Source organism: Cornus florida, unplaced genomic scaffold (assembly GCF_030987335.1).
Source record: "Cornus florida cultivar Cherokee Brave unplaced genomic scaffold, ASM3098733v1 CherokeeBrave_3.0.0_Hap2_Chr01, whole genome shotgun sequence".
Lineage (NCBI taxonomy): Eukaryota > Viridiplantae > Streptophyta > Magnoliopsida > Cornales > Cornaceae > Cornus > Cornus florida.
Window position 1 is genome coordinate 108,082,357 of NW_026775571.1, and position 23,123 is coordinate 108,105,479.

The window sequence follows — 23,123 nt, forward strand, 5'->3', positions numbered from 1 at the left end:
AGGTTTTATTGTCTATCGTTATTATTAGGGTTTTGCAGGGTCTTGTGCAATTCGTTTTGTCCTTTTTATTAATTAGACTGCTCGGTATTTATCTTCCCTGATTAGACTTCTAAAATGAGTATTTAGACGTTTGTTTGAGCTTATTTTCAAAATTTCTATAGAAAATATAGATTTAGTGTTTGTATTAATATCATCTTTACTTCTATTGCATGGTGAATAATTCTTCTCTCGTTTTTCTGCCAAATTCTTATTCTTGATGCATAAGATCAATAAATAAGACTCCTTGGGCTAGACTTCTCGACTAGACTTTTATGGGCAATGCTATTTATACTCTATAGATGTAAAATCCATTCATCCCACTTTTTGATATCAAAAAATAAAAAGTAAAAATTGAGATTTTTAAGAAGATAGGTACTTTAGGAACAATAAGAAAAAATTTGTCAAGAGCTTTGTGGCCAGTGATATATTTTCTATTTTTCAAAGTGAATGGTAAATGTTTAAATCTCCAAAAAGACAAAGTATATGTGTAAGTGGTGTGGTTTGTTTCTTACCAACGACAAAACAAACAAACAAAAAAATGGAGAAAAAGAGAAGGTACTTAAATTCAATATATTTAAATTTATCTAAAAAGATGAAAAGGATATTATACATGCAACAAACAGGATTATTATTGTGATTCCTGATAAATTTAGTAGTAAAACATATTTTCTGTAAGGACAATGGAGAGCAACCCTTGGGCTATGAAGAGAGTCGGTATAATTGTGCTTGGGCAAAGTATTGTAAAGTCTCAATTCCAACGACCATATATTTTTTTGAATTTTCAGTGTATGAAATTCCGGTCACTTAAAATTTAATTTCACTAAACGCACTTAATTGGATTATCAAACAACACTGAATTAGAATATCAAACAGCACCTTGAAATGACCCGCTCAATTAAACTAATCACCCAATAATTATTGTTTATTGGGCTGGGATATTGGGTTTGGGTATATTTTGTCTGCCATACTTCTGACCTTTCCATGCATGTAAGTCATGGTTAATTAAATCAGCCACTACAGAGATACTTGCAGAACTCCCTGTCAAGACTGTTTGGAGGCTTTCTGAAATTTGGAACCCAATTATCTTTCTATATAATTCACTTTCTTGCCACCAGAGAGCTACCAAAAAGAATGATATATGAACAAGATAACAGCTATACCTGACCGGCCATTCTTATTGAACTAGTTCTCTGTGTTTCAAATACATGTAATAAATGGGCTGCTTCCTACATTCTACCACATATATGAAATATAAAAAATAATTATACCAAAACCCTTCCAACCCCCCTTCTAAGAGACTAATAGAAGCTAGGGCTGAAGTCAGCTCCGCATGAGTTTTGCGTTAGTCTTCTTCCTCTAGGAAAGCGGCGAATGTATTAGGAAGCCATTGCCAGAGGGTCTCCGTACCCATTACGGTGTGACTTCTGCCATCTCCATGCAGTTTGTAAGCTATCTTGAAGATTGGTGTGTTGCGCTGTCCAATTCAGCTCACGCCTGATCTTAGTCGGGTCACTGAACACTTCAGCATAGTCACCTGGCCGACGAGGGAGGTAGTCTACTTTGATGTTCACCCCGGTTGCCTTCTTACATGCCTCCACAAACTCCTTCACTGATCTACCTGTTGACAGAGACCCAAAAAAAAAGTCGAGGAACAATTTTCTGATGGCGTTTGATTGTTATGCTTGAATAATACAGAATGTAATAATACCTCTTCCTGTGCCAACATTGTAGATTCCCACTTCCCCAGGCTTTGCCTTTTCAAGGGCTTTCACATGAGCATCAACCAGATCTGTGACATCAATGTAGTCTCGTATGCATGTGCCATCTTGAGTTTTATAGTCTGTTCCTCTAACCTGCAACAAAACCAAAAATTTATTAGATTATGGAAGTTGGGCAATATTGCATTTTGGGGGGTGGATATGTTCACCATGTGGGAATTCGGGTCAAGAATGACAAATTCTTGAGGACCAACAAAATTTGGGTATTGATTTAACGAAATTTTTGCGAGCCATAAATGCCCCAAGTTGCAAACATTCCAGTTCCCATTAAACGTAACAGAGTTCAATTTTACTCACTTCAATATGTAGGAATCTCAATTTCTGTTAATCAAGAATTTGCAAGTGTAGTTGACTTGTATAGCCAATTGTTGTTGTTTTTACCCAAAAATATCTTTTTAGTTGACCACAACATTTTTTTTTTGATATGTAGCTTTGACCACAACATGGTTGATCAACATTCAGGAATTTGGGTTTATGGAAGGGGAAAAAGACTGTTAACAAAATGTTGTCCTTTTTCACATAGAGAAGTACACAATTAACCAAAGATATAATTTATTTTGCAAATATGTACCAAGTTGGTTACAGACCGATTATTGGTGTGCATCCTCAGTTAGAGAGAAGGTCCCGGGCAGTGAGAAAGGTCCTGAAGTAGGATTCAGTCCTTAGATAGTCTCCTGTAAGCTTTCCTAAAATAATAGAAGTGTTCCTCTTGCCAATAATTACACAAAGTGTGTGAGCAAGCTTGGAGATTGAGCAAGCTTAAACATTAGATAATAAAGTGACTGAAATCATGAATCAATATGGTATAAATTATTTGGTTATTTATATTTTTATGATTTATGACTTTTTCTAGTGTACTGTTTTTCAAAAGATGATACTTTGTTCTTAGTTTGACCCAAAATCAAATACAAATAAGTAAAAAAATCCAAGTGTCAAAAATTGAAAAAGACAAATATCAAAATGTGATAAACTGGGATCAAAACACGCATATTATGAACTTTTAGTGGTTAATTAATGGCATTGAAACGAATCCCCCATGAGCCTTGCCCAACACTACATTCGATCTTATTGTAACTTGACACCGTGATCCTATACCACCAATACCATGGTTAAGTGCAAGCAATTATTTTCAAATTTTCAAGTACATCCAAACAAAAGCAATCTTGATTCGTCATAATCTTCGTTGTTGTTATCAACTTTAAAGGATCCATGAATTGACCTTCAGCTTCTTCTTTTTTTCCGTATTTTTTCATCAGCCCCTAGTTTTCTTATAAAGTAACTCTGGACTCATGCAACTCACTCCACCAGCTTGGTTGAAACTTTAGATCTATTATTCAAAAATAAAAAAGAGGAGAGAAATGGGGTATTTCGAATCTCAAGAAAATTTTGCTTCTAGTTGAGTTCCCAACATATCATCCATAGTTGATGATTCTCATGAATTTTCCAATTTCAAGCTTAGTGCCCAAAAAGTCATACCTAAATGAGAATTAATCTTTCAATCCAGTAAAACATATGGGAGTATAAGAAACTAAGTGCAAATATAGGTGCCAAATTAATTTACGACAGCATAATAGGGATAGGGCTAAGGGATTAGAGATCACCATACCTTAAGCCCAGGAATAATTCCACGAGCTGCATCAAAACAAGCACCAGATATCCGTCCATGCTCACGCAGTTCGGGTCTAGGAGCTTCTCCTAATCTTCCTTCTGGATCTGAACCAATGACATTGAAGTATCTGGCATTTTTCAATAGAAGACATCAGTCAGTACCTATCTGGTTGATTGAATACACTTTATCAAATAAATGAAATCAAAATCATCAATGAAATCAAAATCAACATTAAAATGAAATTATAATATCAAGGCGTGTTGTGTTGTCCAACCCCTTGGGAGGCCCATCAAATGCAATTTGGCAGGGACTAATTCCATTCATGTATAATCATGAATTCAAGATGAACTGGATATCATACTGTGACACAACAATTAGAAAAATTAAAAAATGGATTGACTTGTAAGTTCAATATCCAGGAGCAATTGCTTAGTACACTGGTAAAATGTTGGGCCTGTCAAGCATGGGAAAGGGGGTTCCAGTCTTGAGAACAGTCACTTTGTGCAAATAATGCAAAAAGTTGGGTCTGTATCCAGTCCATCCCTCCCAGGACCCTTGATTAAAGGGGACCCCACCGCGTAATGACACTTTTTTGTGCGTTCAATCTCCTTTCTTAGAAAACTGAAATACACAAGGACTTATTTATTAAATGACACATTTGGAGTAACACATGGTAATGCAATTTGAAGTTGGGAAACAAATTTGACACACAATCATGCCTATGGACTTTGCTTTAGTTCTAGACTTGAAGGAAATTAAAAATATATAATTTTTCTTCGTTACAGAAGTTTGTCGACTCATTTAATGGATGATGGGCATTATTGGAATAATTAACATGACACAGTATCCTTGTTACCAAAAAAAAAAAACTCTCAAAGAGAATTTTCAGCAGAAAAATAGTTCACGTGGCAACACATGAATGTCATGGGCTGCATGAAGACGACTAGATGTAGCCAATTGTTGGGTTTATTCACTGTAAATACCATTTCTTTCAGAAAGCATACTAGCACCACAATGAGAGCAAAATTAAATCATAGAAATGTACTTATAAAATAATCTAATACGGAGTACTAAGAAAGTACAAATGAAAACAAAAAAGATATGTAACATTTGAACAATAAGAATATAATAAAGTGACAAAAGGATTCTGAAATATAAGTATACAAATTCAAACACATACCTTAAGATCATGACAGCCATGTCCGAATTTTTATGGAAATCCAGGATGATATCTTCTGCCATCTTCTTAGCTTTTCCATATGGATTTATAGGAAGCTGCATTTATGCAACAGGGGTGATGAGTAGTCATGTAATACAACTCCGAACACATCAAACCAAGCTGTAGCTGGCCAAATTGGTAAATCATTCCCACAAGCACATAAACAGACCAGAAATTTGTAGCCTGCATATACCTGAGGAGTTCCTTCCGTAATGGGCATCTTTTCAGGTTCTCCATACGTTGCGCACGTACTAGAATATATCAAAGTCTTCACACCATGTGCTGCCATTGCCTCTAATACTCCCAGGGTATTTGATGTAATATTGTGATAATACCTGCATTAAAAATATATTTTTTTAATTAATGATAATAACAATATTACTAATACTTTTTTTAAAAGACTAAAAAAAGGAGGACAAAAGGGGGCAATTTCTACACTCCAAATAGTCTTAATGGAAACAAAAGCAAACTACAGCAATAAAATGATAAAATATAATTGCGGTTGGAAAGACAGCCTTAACAAAAAAAGATTGGAAAGACACTCTTAAGATCTTAAACATATCAGACTCTAGCCAAGTGAAAATGAAAACAATTTATAGATCAATTAATATATATATATATATATATATATATATAAAGATTATGCTTCCACCAATATTCAGACTTACTATTGTACTGGAAAATCAACATCACAAGCAATAAATGACTGACTGACTGACTGAAAAAGCTTCTTCAGATCGCAGCTACTGAAATTAACTGAAAAATATGTTAAATGTGAAACAGTAATCGTTTTCCCCAAAAAATTGTGTGTACAACAGTAGTGCCGTCATATTTGATGTACCAATCCCCAATAGCTCTGATGTATTATTTGGCTATGCTATCTTGTCATTCATTTCTTTGTAAAATAGAGTAATACCTATTAGCAATAATTTAAGTAAATCAATTTATGTTTCTTTTTTGAGTACAATAATTGAGTAAACCAATTTGTAAGCCATGACAGAACAATGTAACACATCTAAAGTGAGTTCGAATACAATTAAACCCTCCCCACATCCTTCAAGGAGGTGATGTACTCCTGATGATAGTGATACTTGGAGAACATAAGTTCTACTTTCAGAAAAATTCTTTTTTCATCTCATTAAAATATCTTTTTATGTCTCTTTTGCTTCCAAATGGTACTCTCTAACTCCATTACTAACCAAATTCTATTTTGTCCCATTTCCCCGTTCCTAAATTTTTAACAATAAAAGAAGCATTTCCAATTTATAAAACAAAGAATATCTGTTATGAAACCCATTTTCTCAGTAGAGCAATTCTTAGAAAACTTGCTGCAAACAGCGACAACTTGGCACAGGATAACATATTAAAAAGTTATTCAAGCCAACTAAGAAACCCAACTATTTAGGTTCCAACTTCCAACACATGATCATGTACCATCCTTTGCTACTTTAGATCAATATTTTTTAAAATGACCACAACTATTATCACTTACGCTACACTACCCCAACTTAGGGTCTTAAGGACCAAATGGACCAACCTTCTCCATAATCCCAACCCAAATATCTGGGGGCTCGGCTGTGACAAACAATTAATCAGTATGAACCAAATCTTTGCTTCTACAACTCGATGTACTATCTATATATTGATTTCCATTAAAACTCGGAACTAAAAGAATATGACATTGGTCACATTGCTATTGCTAGCATTAATTTAATACTTGTAGGGCTAGACCTAGGTCCAGCATTGTCTTTTAAGGGCCAAGCCTGATCAAAGGCAATATCAAAGTCATTATATTTTAAACTATAAACGTAATTTTATGACACTGCTTTAAAGCATTTATAATATACATGGTTAGTAGGTTTCGATACAGGACGGCAAGTTGTGGGCCTACACTCAGCAACACAACTGCAGTTCTGCCTTGTTCAATATCACTATGCATATAATTGACCAGCTTTACCCCAACAGATTCTTTGCACAACGCTGTCTCTAATTGATCCTGCCCAAGCCTAATCAAAAGCCAGCTTTGCTTGAAGAGACGTATACCCTCATATGGTATAAAAAAAGTTTTTATCCTTCTTTTACCACATTAAATTTCCAAAAGTGTGCTGCAAGGAAATTCTATGAAAATTCATAAATTATGACATAAAAAAAAAAAAAAAAAAGAGTTTCCGCAAACCTGACACTATGCTTCATTTCCTTACAGACCAGAGTTGTCAGCAAAAATTTTAATAACTGCTGGGGTAAAACTACTTGGATCAAAGGAGAATACTTGGAGATCTCTAAATATTTTCCAGTGATAACAGATCTTCATTTCCTTACTCTACAGAACTTATTACACATTTCAACAATTTTTATCTGAGACATCCCATCAAAATATTTGGGAATTGTTTCTACATCAAAAGATGTTAATCAATGTATAAAGTCTTCAAACAAGAGTAACAAGACAAACAAATTTAAAAGACTTAATACATCTCTCTTTTACATTCTCTTCTTTTAAAAAATAATGCAGACGAAAATTGTAAGACAAAATAAGGTTGATCTTTCAGTGGCACATGGACTTCCATATCAAGAAAAGATATTCCATAAAATTACTATCATATCCACTTTCTTGGATCTTTTCATTTTTTTGGGCTTCCAGAAAAATCATTTTTCAAAATAGAAAGAAAACAATTAATCATTCAACTTCAAAATTCAACTTCAGTCTTCACCATCCAAACTTAGCCTTAAAACTTGCATTAAACTCAAAACTTAAAATTTATTAATCATACTAACCATTGCCACATGTGAAAAGGTGATAAAATCAACTTTCCATGGCAAAATGTATGCACATCTGTACATAAACTTTATACATATGATAGCTGCAAGTTCGACAAATATATGAACAGGATATGTTAGTTAATAATACTTACTTTAAAGGATCAAGAGTGCTTTCTCCAACATATGCAACAGCTGCAAAATGTATCACAGCATCAAATGCATTTTCTGAAAATATTTTGTTTACCTGTAACAATGGTTTAAGGAGACAAAATTCACAAAACATGTTCAATTTTTTCAGCAATAAACATCTTAAGAAAACATATATTCCAAGGAAAATTGTGATCAGGATACAGCTCTAGCATCCCCCAAGTCAGCATAAATGAACTGAAGTCTCCCAGGTTCTGGAAATAATTCTTGTAGAACCTTGATGGCACCTAGGTTTCCGCGAGAGAGATTATCCTATCATACAAGGAAATTTTTTCCATAAACATATCAACTAAGTAGGATTTATGGACAGCAAATAATTTGAACTGGATAATGTTACATATTTTGATAGATAGAGAGATACCACTATGGTTACACGGTGTGAGTCCTTCAGAAGTCGTAAAGCAGCATGTGAACCAATATAGCCAGCACCTCCAGTCACTAAAACATGAGTGACACCTGATTCATGTAGGGAGAACTTGAAGGAAACAAAATAAAAGAGCATAAACAGTGTCAGATTAAAAAAAAGACAAATCCATTTGTTAGTTAAGAAGACACTGCAATAAAAAGTACTCCAACAGCAACCAGTAGTTGAAGTGAAAATTTCCACTTTTTTTCCTACATCTTGGAAATCAAGTGGTGTATGTATAAGTGAAAATGACAGTGTTGAAGCACATAAATATTAAAGTTACACTATCTCTAACAGCTTTAACTTTTAGAGTAGATTTTTGTTTACATGATATCAGAGCAAACAAGTTCCTGTGTTCAAACCTCACCGTCACTCTGATAATTAAAATTGAAACACGTGTTGGACCAAATGAAGGCCACATGTGAGGGGCCGTGTTGAAGGATATAAATATTAAAGTTACACCCTCTCTAACAGCTTAAGCTTTTAGGGTAGATGGTTGTTAACAGAGAAGAAAAAATAATCATTCCAATCAAGGACAACAATAAAATAATCTGGAAAGAGAAAAGCAAGGTGATGAGAACACCAAATTATTTACAAAATAAAACCCAAAAAAAGAAAAAAGTAAAAACAAAGCTCAATCAATGATAGATTGAGTTTTCCCATCTATCAAGAAGTAAAAGAAAAGTAAGTGCTGAAGGAAAAGCAAAAATACATGAATGATTGAACTGAGGGCATAACTCCTTTGCACAGTAACCAGAGTTTGTTCCGTTAACAATTTGTCTTACATACTACAGACGCAATGCAAATACTCATTGAAACAGATAAGCAAACATGCACTCTCAAACAAAATTCAAGTGTCTTGTCGGGGAAAATCCTTTGTCAAGCATATCATAGATAAAAAAATTGTTGAATGTGTGATAAGTTGGTAAGTGCTTAATCTTGTACGTATTTAGCTGAACGATGATGATAATAAATTAATATTGACATTAATTCCCTTGGCATATTTGAATCCAACGAAGTTTAGTAAATGGAGATCTTTTGACATTTCAGTATTTTACTAAATTCATAATTCATATAATCCTGTCCTAAAATAGTACATGCTTCCATATTCCACTCCAGACCTCACCAAAACATAAATAGGCAATATAAATTAGATCATTGAAAGAATAAGCAATGAGTTGTTATGTTGGAATGAAAACTCGACTTTCAATAAATAATAATAATAACAATAAAGACAAAAAACGAACTAAATCTCGAGAAATAGTACTCTATGCATATTCATTATACCAAAATTAATTTAAACTGAGTACTGAATGGGATCAGAGAATTACTGGGCTTGGGGTGTTAAACGTTTGCGATTGCTTGAGCATGAGAATGCATAGTGCTGTGAGGGAAGCAGCCAAAATAATTTTTCCTAGTAAATTGTTCTTCTTCTTTGGATCTGCATAATCCATACCTACAAACAAAAAAGGGACAAAACACTTACAACCCCGTAACATTATAAATTTAATTTAAATATATCATCTATAAAGTTTATGGTTGACTGAGTTCTTATGCAGTCAGAAAAAAAGAAAGAATTAATCCACACCATGTTAACCATTAGCTGCAGATGTTATTTCTATGGACCTACCCACCAACCACCTTGAAATTAAGTAAACAGGCCTTAATACTTTTATTTGTAATCTATATGACCCCGAAAAACTAATACTCCATGGTCTATCATTCAGTTTACGTATAGAAATTATACACAAAACGCTGAATAAGTATACAGTATTATTTAAAAATGCCAAACTTCATTCTTTAAGTAACAAATTTAATTGATCCAAACAGTGAGCGAAAAAAATGTAGAAATAATTATATAATATCAACACGCACACATACACAGATGCAAATTAATCAAAAAATTGAAAGGAAACCTGACCTCCTAATGACATCGATCTTGTAGACCTTGGCTGAGTTCTTGTCCTGCTAAAATTTAACATTCGCAAAATTTCTTCAATGCTAACAGATATAAAAATCAAACTAAAAATCAATGATCAAAGAAGAAGCCTCCTTGACTGCAAATTTGGTGTAATCTGCTGCAACAAAAAATAACCACTGATAAGTGGAAGCCTGATGAAAACACATAAAATATATAGCATTAAAATAAATAAATAAGGCGAAATTGAAGAAGAAAGAAACTAAAAGAGTGCCCGGTTGAAAGAGAAAAGAGGACTAAAAAGTTTCTTAGTCTTTAATAATTAAAATTACTATTACAAAAACCTGAGATTATGATAATCCAAACGGGTTAACAAATTCAAACTTTCAGGGATCTAAACAGACCCGGAATTGAAAACCCATCCAACAAAGAGGCATAATTTCAAGAAAGTAATGCAAGCACACCTTCTATTCAAGCATATGAGACCAGAGATAGAGAAAAAGAACATGATCATCACTCAAATTCAAAATTCAACTTAACCAATTACAGAAAGAGCAAACCCCAAAATTCAAAGTTTCAAGATCTAAAGATGACCCAATCAACAAATACCCATAGCGACCCAACTCAAGACAAAAACAAATACTACGACCGACAGACCCATTCGTATTTTCGAGAAAAAACATTCCAAGAAGATAATTAAAGAAACTAAATGAACCCTAACAGAGAAGAAGAACGGAGAGAAAACAGAGTCACAAACCTTTGAAAAACTGAAGAAACAGCTGATTAAATTAAAATTTCAAAAACCATTACCTGAAACATATAGCATTCAAGAACAGTCAGATGTGCCACAACAAATAAGACAAAAGAGCGACTTTTAATTAAAAGGGTAGGCCCAAAATCACCAAAACTATACATATACAGTCAGCTATATATATAATTTCAGCGATCACAAGATCTGTAAACAGTAAGGCCAATAGAAACTCAGTCTGAAATATAAGAAGACTAGATGACCTGAATGCATGCACAAAAAAGCAACAAAAAATAATTTTTTTTTTTTTTTTTAGAAGTAGAAACCACGATGGGTCTTGAATGAAACGTAAGTGGGAGAAAGTAGAGAGAGAACGTACAGGGAAGCGATAGGAGAGAGAAATGGCATTGGACCGAGTCCCGGTATTGTGGGTACGTTTGAATTGTAAAAGAGATGTAATATTACGCGGAGATTTCTATCCCATGATGTTTAGTGTGAAGAGGAGAGAGAGAATAGCACACAAAATCAAACGCTTTTCAAGTTTCAATCTTTCATTTCCTATTCTCTCTCTTTTTCGACTTTTCAAAGCTTTCTATTATATATTTTTATATAGATATTATATTATTTATATATAGATTTATAAGTGTTTTGCTATTTCCCCACCCTTATTTACTTATTCATATTTTTACAATGAAAAGTCAGAATTACCCTTCATTTGGGAACAACAAACTACCGACAATCCTCTCTCCTCTTACTTCCATGTTCTTCTAGGATAGAAAGGTAAATCTGATTCATTGATATCAGTTGTAACCAAAAAAAATAAAAAACAGATAGTAGATAACTATTAATTAACCATGTCCCAAGTGAGAGAAATAAATCAAGTTATCTTTGGGACTCTTTCTTTTAATTTTTTTTAAAGAAAATATATATATATATATATATTTTCTAGAATTCTTAGAACATTGTCAACCAATTGAAATTTCATATGATTTTCTTTCTTGTAAAATCTTAGAGAGAAATAAATAATAAAAAACCATTATTATTATATAACCTTGTAAAACTCTTTCTTTTGTGTAGTTCTTCCTCATTTAATTTATTTTTAAACTCTTTCGCAGCGTATTTTTATTTCTTTTACTCCGCATGAAGCATTTTTATTTCTTTTACTCCGCATGAAGCATAGGCCATTATTGTAAAAATAAAAAATAAAAAATAAATAAATAAATTGTATTTTCATCTAAAACCTTCTCTTATTTATTTATTTATTTTTAGGGGTAAATCACTCGCTTCTTTATTGTAATACCAATTATGTAAAATTACCATTTTAAGGTTTGAATAATATGTAACTTACCATAAAAGAAAGAATAATATTGTAAGTTCACAAAATTTTGTCAAAAAATCAAAGTTTTCTTGTGTTTTTAGGAAGAAAATTTTATGGGAAAAATAATTAGTTATGAAAAGTGATTTTTTCTCAAAAAACAATTATTTTTCCGCTAACCAAACTCTTAAAAATCCAAACTTTTATCCATCCGATCTTTGTCACGCATATTATCGCATTATCATGTGATATATAATATAATATGCATAGTTGCATCAAAATAAACGATAGTTTTTTTGTTTGCTGCTGCTTAAATAATCTCTAATGACTTCCAAAATAGTAATTTTGTCCAAAAAGAGGGAGTGGACAAAAAAAAAAAAAATGCTTGGAAATAGCCACACCGATATATATATATATAGCATGTAACATTCATATACATACAAACATGTATTATTTTGTTGCTTAGTTTTTGTTAGTTTCATGTAGTTTTTGTTCCGAGGGTCCTAGGTGTTAACGTGCAAAAGGCGATGAATGCGGGCATGGGTAGGCAACTTTGAAGCCTCCAATCATGCATTAACAAGTACTACCTATTCAATCTCCCCACTCACCCTTGAAATTTTCTACATAAATTAATTGGTTCAAGTCGGGCCTCACAAATTTTTTAATTTTTTTTCAAATTCAATGCAAATAAGCTAAGTCAATTAAGTCTCCTAAAAAGTATATAACAAGCTTTAATGGTATCCTACTCACCCAAAAGTAGTCACCCAAAAGTAACCGACGTGGTCCATACAAATTTACACACAAGTAGCGTCCAATGGTTGGGATTGCTCTCTAGGCGGCTCTTTTAACCATTAACTCTTAGAAGAAAATTTTTGTACCGAAAGAAATTTTTTTTATTAAATTTAATATTTTCTTTTTAATAGATATATGAATCAAATTTTATAAAATAATAATTTTGTTGTTCATTTATATAAACATTACGGTATTACTCGAGACAGTTAGACCCTTAGGTGACAGGCGGTTGCCTAAAGCATAACCAATTGGAAGACCTTAATTTTTCTTTTTATTTTCTTATATCATATTTTTCCTAAAATTTTTATTTCCTTCATATTATCATACTCTAGCAATATAAAGGCCCTCAAAAATTTTATTTCCTTATATTATAACTTTCAAAAAAATGTTATTTGTTTATATTATAACCTTCTTAAAGATGTTATTTCATTCTTATTGTTAAACTTTACCCAACAGAAAGACTCCAATTTTTTTTTTTTTTTTTTTTTTTATTTCCTTATATAATACCCTTCTTAATTTTTTTTTTTTATCTTTATCTTAACTCTTGTTTTTTCTCTATCTACTCCTCCTTCGCGTTTCTTTTTTTTCTCTGAAATTTGTACAACTTTATTTTATATATTTTTATTTTAACTTTTATCTTCTTTGTTTGTTTTTTTTTTACCCCCTTCTTAATTCTAACATATTTTTTCCTCGTTTTTCATTAAATATAAGTTATATAACTCTAAGATCAATTATGTAACAAGAAATATTAATTGGATTGACTATATATTATATATTTAAAGGCTATTTTTATATTTTTTGCCTCAGATATTAAATTATATTGAGCCAACCCTGCCTATTACTGACTTTTCACAATTAGTTTTTTTTTTTTTTTTGGCAGTCAATAATTAGGTTTGGAGGAAGTCAAATTAATAAACCACGTATTGTTTATATAGATATAATTTGCCCAAACCTCAAAACAGGTCAGTGTTGTAATTTACATCATTGTATAACACATGGTAGACTCTCATACTCAGTTAAGTCACCTAAAAACAATAATTAGTGACATTCCGTTTTTAAAAACTTTAATTAAATATCAAGTATGATAGCATTGTTTAATGTTTAAAAAAAGAAGAAAAAAGAAAAAAGAAAGAAGTGAAAATGACAACATAACAAATTTTCGTATTTAGATAGAAAATAAAAAAGATAATTGCAACCCTTTCTTTTTGGAAAGGATATAATTTTTTTTTAATATGTTAGTGGAATAAATAGGACAAGACTATTCATTGTTGATGTGGTCCAATTATAAATGTACAAATAATATGTAATTATAAAATCAGAAAAGTGATAAATAAAGAAGTTAGAGAGAGTGACTGAATTTATTCTAAAAAATATTCCTAATTTTTTAATTACAAACTATTTGTACATTTATAATTGGAACACATCAGCGATATGACTTACTCACCACTGAATCGACAAGTCTTGTCGAAAAAGATGAATAAGAACTCATTTGTTTCTCACCGCTGAATCGGCAAGTCTTGTTGAAAAAGATGAATAAGAACTCATTTGTTATAAAAAAAGAGGCAAAATGGGTAATAATTGATTCCTTTATCTTTTTTTTCTTTTCTTTTCTTCCCGGAGGATAGTTAAAATAGTATTAAGTGAGTAAATTAATATCCCTCATTATTTATCCTATTTTGTTTCCATTTCTTCCTCATTTTTAACACCAAATACGCCTAAATCATATTAAGGTACCCGCCCATTGCAGAAGGCTTAATTCTCCACGAATGCCTCTCTCTTCTCAAAGTATGGGGTTATCAAAATATTGTGGTGGAAGGGGGTTGTCAGCCGGTGATACATCTTTTGCGCTTTACTGAGGCTTCATGTAACATGTGTAATTTTTAATGATGTTATTTCTCTTTTTATGGTTTGTAAAGGTGCTTCTTTAGCTTGGGTGCCTTAAGAAGGCAATGTGGTTGCTCATTTGCTTAGTAAAAAAGCTCTAATAATCGAGTGTGGCGATTTGAAATGGAGGATATGATCCCAATGACCATTAAATGTTTTACTCCTTGATTGTATTTGTTCTCCATTTTAATATATTGTTGCTTTGGTTTGGTGAAAAGAAAAAAAAAAAAAATCATGTTTGTATATAATCATTTAAGTCACATCAGAGTAACATGAAATGTGATCTTAAACTCAGACTCAGTGCTGAAATTAGTCACCTACTCAAGTATATAAGTTACCTGAAAATAACAATCAAATACATCCAATTAATTTCCAATAGGGGGCTTATTTAATTTTAGTATTAAGAAATTTTTTGTAACAACTCTTTACCAATCAATCCTGATTTTAAATTTTTGAAAGCAATTTTATGGTCCTAATTGACCACATACAGGTCCAGTAACCAACTTTAAATTTTCTACCGATGGCAATGGTGTGGTTGGACCTTCCTTTCATGGGTGTTTTAGTCACTCACTAACAATAATAAAAAAAAAACAATAATAAAATAAAATAAGCAACAATAAAAAAATAAAAAAATAAAAAATAAGAAGAAGAAGAATACAAAGGAAGAGGATGTCTTCTGGCATTTTGAATTGTTAACTTAGAATACGGATGGAATAATTTCGAAGAAGTCAACCTTTGCTTTTTATTTATTTGTGGTTATGAATAATTTGGAACTACTCAACCCATTGTTTTATTTTACAAATTCCAATTTGTTTGACTTTGTAGTTGAATATTCAAAATTACATTGGACTGATTCGGATTAAAACTTTGTTCTATTCAATTTACATGTTTATTCCAACATAAATTTGATAAGATATCAGAATTTAAGAGTGTATTTACAAAATTTAAGTCATTTTTTTTTTATTTTTTATTTATTATTTATCTTAGAGAACGTATATCGGTTTCATAACACATGTACCATTCAAGTCAAGAGTGCGGTTCAAAAGCGAGACCTCAATAATTTACTTCCCGTATCCCTGCCAATACTACTATGCCTGATGACTCATTTTATTTTATTTTCCAAAACACTTTCATGAATATTTTGTATGAATTGGTTTTTTTTATTGTGACTTGGTGATAGAAAACAAAAAAATAACAGTTATACCTATGCATTTTTGTACCTTAAACTATTAAATACAATGTGTAATATTGTAGGTAATGTGCCGGGTGAATATCACCTCCAGTTAAATAGTAGGTTATTTTCACCATTTTGGAATAAGTGGAGAAGAATTGGCCACATCAATTAAAAATTTTGGGTAACTAAATTTTCACCACCTTTGTATTTCATATATAAAAGCTTTAAATATTGTATTCCATATATATAAACACATTTAAATATTGTATCCAAAATACGTCTATCTTCTTCCAAAATATGTCGTCTACTTCCTTTCTCTCTCTCTAAAAGCTTCATCAGGCTCCATTGACGGACTCACAGTAACTTTTGAACTTTAAAACTTCACTTCAAAACCCAAACACACTCCAAAAACTCATGTAATTTCACTAGAGTATTATGCAGAAACTCCAGAGTATCATTCATAAATCTAAGCTTTATTCATGTAAATCTCGATTTTTGGTATGTTTTTTCTTATCTAATTAAAGAGCACAAACATTATTGGTTCGACTCTTTTTAGTAGAATTTTGTTAGAATTTTACATATAACATAAATATGAAATATAATTAGTACTGATAGGGATACAAAATATATATTGCTTGGGATGCTAAGTAGGATTATATTGGGATGTTACGAACAACCTATACTGACTCAAATTACAAACTGTTGGGATGTTATGTACACATTGCTTGGGATGTTAAGTAGAATTATGTTGGAATGTTACGCACAACTTATACGGACTTAAATTACAAACTGTTGAGATGTTATGCACAAATAATCTATTAGGATTATATTTGTTGTGTACAACTTATATTGACTTAAATTATAAATTGTTTGGGATGTTATGCAATACACAAATAATTAAACAAAAAAAATCATGCCAGATGTTGCTCTGTTCCAATATTACTATGTTAATTTGGAATAAAATGACTATACAAAAAAAGATAAGTAAAAATTTATAGAAACAAAAGGAATGGAGAAATAGATCTGATAAATTTATGGAAACAAAGGAATTGAGAAATAAATGTGTGATTTGTTTGTGATTCGTTTTGAAAACAAATTAAAGGGAATTATCGAGATTTGAAAGAAGAAGAAGATAATAATAAGTAAAAAAATGCACTCTCTCTCTCTCTCTCTCTCTCTAAAACCTTTGGACAAATTTAAGTAGAGATTTGGGTTGATTGATATTTTTTTGTGAAAATTAACAAAAGACTCACAACAAACAATATTTTTGAAAGAAATCAAAATCTAGGTTGCTGAAATGGCAGGGTTTTGAAAAGAAATCAAAATCAATATTTTAGGAGAGAAGAAAATGATAGGATTTGGGTTGCTGAAAATAAGGGAGGGAAGAATAAATAGTATTTGTGAACAGTGTATACATACACATATATATATGAAAATTATGTATAAAATAAATAAATATTTTTATCCACCTCAGTAGCTACTCGTTGACACAAAAAGAAAAAAAATGAGCTACTATTGGACGGGAGGTGATCCTGGCCCTTGTAATTACATGTGCTACTTTACTTTAATGATACTTACATGTGCTGCATGTAATTAATTAATTAATTACTGGAGGAGCCACACGTGACTTGCTTCATTGTAAAGATCTGCTACCACTTTTTGCATCTTCATAAATATATATATATATATATATATATATATATGTTTTTTAAAAAGTAAAATTATAAATCAACTCTTTTATGCTTTATTTTCGGTCTATTCGCGTCAAAGAGGGTAAGGTCTTTCATTAGAAAAAAGTCTTTCTTATTTATGTGTCGATGATTGATTGATGATACTCATGACATAAATATAGTAAATTTCGAAAACAAACTAAGAAAAATGTGATTATTTAACAAATTTAAACTTTTACTATTACATCAAAGAATAACTAATATAATCCAATAAAGTTTCAAATTGAAAAATGGTAGTAATTCAAAACGATACTTGAAAAAAATGAATCTTTAATGATCAATTACATGCTTTTGAACAAAAAAAAAAAAAAAATCAGGCTTTTTATGGTGTCCTTCTCTATCGTCATAATATTATAAAAAAAAAAAAATTATGGACTAGTTTAATTAAGAAGGTTGCAATCTTCAATAGTACTCTAAGGCCATCTTAAAGTTGTCTTATGAATTTTTCTATGAGTAGCTTAAGTCATAAGTTGCCACTTGGCAGCTGGACTTTCAAATCATCTAGCTAACACAGAACCAACCATATAGTATAACCTAAATACTCAGTGTATATTTATATATATATATATACACACACATCTGAGAGAGGTGGGACTATGGGAGGGCAGCGTTTACAACTTTATATAACCTCAAAACAAACATGCATTACAAGAAAGCAATTAAATTCTACACACACACACATATATGTGTGTGTGTAGAATTTGTCAAAGCTCGAATATTCTAAAATTCAGTGTCGGCTAGCATTATCGTTCACAAATCATTTTGATTCAACTTTAAACTAGCTACTTTAGTTTTAAATGCACTTATATTAATTCTAGAAAAAATTATAGAGTATTTGTTATGATAGCTAGTATTCACTGATGTGGAATAATTTTTTTGCGAGTGCTGCGATAATCATTGTCGCAACAAATAGCAGTACTTTAATTTTAGATATTTATAAAATAATGAATTATTTTACGTGGTTGCTTAGCTAGGTGTCAACTTTGATGTGATGTAGTTTAGCTTTGTCATTTTTAATTTGAAATGCACTTAAAGTGTAACAAGACTCTAAATGGACTTAAAATTAAAGCCTTCTTTCTTTGACACTGCATAAAGTCTACTTTACTGAGCATAGGTAACGTGCATTTAGTGTGGAACTTTCTTAAATTTCAAATATTAAGATACGAAAATATAAATGTGTAGGTTATATTATTGTTGTGTTTGAAAGTATTGAATTGACTTCTTGAATTTTAAATAAGAAAAAATTTAGTTAAAACTTTAAACTAAATTTATTCTAATTGTAAATTCAAATGATTCAATACTAACAAAACATAGTATATATATTTTATCTATTTTTCCTAAAGGATTATGGAAGTTTTTGTCAAATAAAAATGAAAGAAAGTTTTTGTCAAATAAAAATGAAAGAAAGTTTTCAATTACAAATTAATTATCACAATATTTTAGCAACTCCAAATAAATTCGAGTTCAGTCATCGTTAAATATGAATTTGACTTGAATGTCATGAAAAAAATACAATCTAATCCATTTGATTAATGGTAATTCAAACAAGTCCTAATATTCATCGTAAAATAGAGTCGATTTGGTTGAATTTTTTAAAAGAAAAAAAAAAATCATATTGAACTCAGTTTGAATTTAAGACTTAAAAATTTAATTTAAAATAAATTTTGAATCAAATCGAGTCAAGGTTTAAACACGACTCGTCTTATTTTCTAATTAGGTCGAAGGTTAAAGATTGATTTTAGAAGTAATCTTCAAATATTCATCATTTAAGAATTTCATAGTCATATGAAAATGACAATTTCCACAACTATGTATTTTTCTATAATGGTAATTGCGCCATGTATGTTCTTGGCATTTACTCAATTCGTTTCAAAATAATTGTTCATCTTTTTATTTTGGAATATTTCAAAAAAATATATCTTATTCCAAAATTGAATGTACTTTTTTTTTATAACATTCCCAAATTATCATTTCAACTAAATAACTGCACTAATTACGAAGCACTATTTTGTCTTTTAGTAAGAGTATATTCGAAACTTCACTCTTATCAATACAATAAAAAACTATTAAAACTCTAATACCAAAAAAAGTTAGATTTCTCATACAGAATATGTATTGTGAGACAGATGAAGTATTAAATATACTAGCTAGTACAGGAGGAGTCGGAGCTTTAAAAAATAAAAACTGATCACCTTCTTCAATTGACAATTTATTTACTCTGCTAAAAGAAAAAACACAAATGAATAAAAGTATAAAGTGTAATATATATTAAAACAGAAGATTTTAAAACAAAATCAGCACCATTATTGAAATAAAATTTAACAATATGATAACATGCCTCCCTTAATTAGCTATAAAATCTCCCTCTCATATGTGTCTGTCTATATATATATATATATATATATATGTATATAGCAATTCCACATGTTAATTAATTTCTTGAGAATTATTGAGAAGAATTTTCTATTATCTTATTCACTCTCTCTCTCTCTCTCTCTCTCAACCATGCATGTTGCAAAGAAGTCAGACAGAAAACTTTACGAAGGATGAGGTTGGAAATCATTGTCAGATGTCAAACAAACGAAACACCTCTTCTGCTTCCTGCCGGTGGAGTTGTCTCAATAGTGAACTGACCAATCATAGTGGTCCTGGTCATTGCTTCTTTTTCTATAATACTAGTGCACAAGAAATGTCATTTAATCCAACCAATATATATATATATATATATATATATATATATATATATTAACATCAATTTAATAATAATATTGAAGCCATTTAAATACCAGATAGTATAAGAATAAAAAGGAAAAATAATTATCTCAAAGCCCAATTGTGTCGATGCCATATATAAAAATCTGCGTGGGGTAGGTAGGTTGTTTGGTGGAGGTTTGATATTTCTGAGTCCTTGTCCACATGCCTAACTTTGGTATTGACTTGTAATGTGTTGCCAAATACCATTTGCTAGGCTAGCTTAGGAACTACCCAATGAAAACCAACTTTTGATCTGACCTTTCCTTTCTATCCAAGCTTTTTCCAAACATCAAATAGAGAGAAATTCAGCAGTCACTTTCTCCCTAATGACACTTCCTCTTCTTTTTTTTTTTGGGAAGGTAATGGACACTTCCTTTTCTAACCACATAAAGGTGTGGGGGATTTTCCACCACCAAACTGAGGCTGCTTGTCCACTACAACTAGACTTTTCTTTTACTAATACCTTGTTTTGTACTCATATTTTATTTATTTATTTCTTAGCGTTTGAATCCTCTAATGTAACAAATTTCTCTTAAGAAATCTTATAAATTTATTTTTAGGGGCGGCCAAGGATCGGTATCAGCATAATTCCTAATTCGATTAAGTCCCAATAAATTTTAAAAAAATCTGAATTTGCCATCTAAGGAATCAGGTTGAATATGTGGAAGAACGAATCGAATCCACATAATATATATAAGGTAAATTACACGGATCTCCCTTATAGTTTGTCATAATTACAAGGATTGCACTGACATCATGTATTAAATGAAGTAAAATGCTCATAATACCCTTATTCTTAACATTATACGAGTATATACGTATATATATATATTAGTAAAAGGCACGTGCGATGAACGTGATAAATATTTTGTAATTTATCTAATTTTTCTTTTCATATATATTTTAAATTATTTTATAGAAATTATTTTATATTATTTATATATATCTTTGTCTAATTAGATTTTCTTTTATTAAAAAATTCATAATAAATAGATAAATATAGATGTTATATGTGATAGAGTTCTATTTTAAAATTAATTAATAAATTTTTTATATTAAAAAATAAATACTAAAATGCTAAGACTTTTTACACTTTTATATTTTATTTATATGTATTATTATATTATTATATATATTTTTTAAATATATCATTGTCTAATGTGATAGAGTTTTATAGAAAATAAAATAGAAAATTTGTGGAAGAGTTTTATAAAATAATTTGTCATTTGTGGTAGAGTTTTATATAAATTATTATTTTTTTTAAAAAAATACATCATTGTCTAATTAGATTTCCTTTTATTAAAAAACTCATAATAAATAGATAAATACAAGTTATATGTGCTAGAGTTTTAAAGAAAATAAAATAGTTAATTTGTGATAGAGTTTGGCTAATTTGTGTTAGTGTTTATAGAAACTCTTTTAATATATTCTTATTTAATGTGATAGAGTTTTATTAAAAATAAAATAGGTAATTTGTGGTAGAATTTTATAAAAATTATTTATTTTCTTTATATATATATATATATATATATATATATATATATCCTTGTCTAATTAAATTTTCTTTAATTAAAAAACTGTAATTTGTGTTAGGGTTTTAGAAAAAATATTTTATTTTTTATATCAATTAATAAATATTTTTTACATTAATAATTCTTGTTGAATTAGATTTTCTTTAATTAAATAACTCATAATAAATAGATAAATCGGTAATTTGTGTTAGAGTTTTATATAAACTCTTTTAAAAATTTATTTTATTTTCTTTAAATATATCATTGTCTAATTATATTTCCTTTTATTAAAAAACTCATAATAAATATATAAATAGAGATTATATGTGATAGAGTTTTAAAGAAAATAAAATAAGTAAATTGTGATAGAATTTAATAGAAATTAATTTATTTTCTAGTAAATATATTCATAATAAAAAGATAAATACATGTTATTTGTGATAGAGTTTTATAGAAAATAAAATAGCTAATTTGTGGTAGAGTTTTATATAAATTATTTTATTTTCTTTAAATATATTCTTGTCTAATTAGATTTTACTTTATTAAAAAACTCATAATAAATATATAATGTGATCGAATTTTATAGAAAATAAAATCGGTAATTTGTGGTAGATTTTATAAAAATCATTTTATTTTTTTTAAATATATTTTTGTTAAATTATATTTTATTTATAAAAAAAAACTCATAATAAATAGATAAATAGGTAATATGTGTTAGAGTAAATCTTTTAAAAACTCTTTTTATATCAACTAATTAATATTTTTTAATATTAATATTTTTTGTCTAATTAGATTACCTTTTATTAAAAAAACTCAAAATAAAAGTTAATTTGTGGTATAGTTTTAGAAAAAATATTTTATTTTTTATATTAATTAATAAATATTTTTTATATTAAAAATTCTTGTCTAATTAGTTCTTTTATTAAAAACTCATAATAAATAAATAAATAGGTAATTTGTGTTAAAGTTTTATATAGAAACTCTTTTAAAAACTTTTTTCCAATCAATTAATTTTTTTTTATATTAATAATTCTTGTCTAATTAGATTTACTTTTATTAAAAAAACTCATAATAAATAGATAAATAGGTAAATTGTGTTAGAGTTTTATAGAAACTCTTTTAAAACCTTTTTTTATATCAATTAATAATTTTTTTTATATTAATAATACTTGTATAATTACATTTCCTTTTATTAAAAGAAACTCATAATAAATAAATAACTAGGTAATTTGTGTTCGAGTTTTATAAAAACTCTTTAAATATATCTTTGTCTAATGTGATA

At 29.6% G+C, this 23,123-nt stretch overlaps 1 protein-coding gene across 6 annotated transcripts; it reads right to left on the minus strand.

Moving 5' to 3' along the window:
• Positions 1 to 1,176: 1,176 nt before the first annotated feature.
• LOC132312949 (UDP-arabinose 4-epimerase 1) lies at positions 1,177 to 11,255 on the minus strand. 6 transcript variants are annotated; one of them, XM_059811525.1, is made up of 12 exons: positions 11,061 to 11,255; positions 10,691 to 10,743; positions 9,937 to 10,090; positions 9,347 to 9,471; positions 7,971 to 8,084; positions 7,754 to 7,861; positions 7,555 to 7,646; positions 4,839 to 4,980; positions 4,607 to 4,701; positions 3,424 to 3,553; positions 1,748 to 1,892; positions 1,177 to 1,657 (listed from the first exon to the last, which is right to left on the minus strand). In XM_059811525.1, the coding sequence occupies exons 3-12, from the start codon at positions 9,995 to 9,997 to the stop codon at positions 1,416 to 1,418; spliced, it is 1,254 nt and encodes a 417-aa protein (XP_059667508.1). In that variant the 5' UTR covers positions 9,998 to 10,090; positions 10,691 to 10,743; positions 11,061 to 11,255; the 3' UTR covers positions 1,177 to 1,415. The 6 variants fall into 6 exon arrangements, with proteins under 6 accessions (XP_059667508.1, XP_059667514.1, XP_059667531.1 ...); XM_059811531.1 differs by having other exon boundaries at positions 9,937 to 10,093; XM_059811548.1 differs by lacking the exon at positions 10,691 to 10,743.
• Between the last annotated feature and the right edge of the window lie 11,868 nt (positions 11,256 to 23,123).

What these genes read in the sequence shown, in the direction of transcription:
- LOC132312949 (XM_059811548.1), bottom strand. Translation starts at nt 9,997, where the DNA reads ATGTTAAATTTTAGCAGGACAAGAACTCAGCCAAGGTCTACAAGATCG. An exon ending in ACTTGGGGGATGCTAGAGCT is followed by an intron (nt 7,647 to 7,753) that starts GTATCCTGATCA and finishes CCATTGTTACAG; the next exon opens with GTAAACAAAATATTTTCAGA. An exon ending in CAATGTTGGCACAGGAAGAG is followed by an intron (nt 1,658 to 1,747) that starts GTATTATTACAT and finishes CTCTGTCAACAG; the next exon opens with GTAGATCAGTGAAGGAGTTT.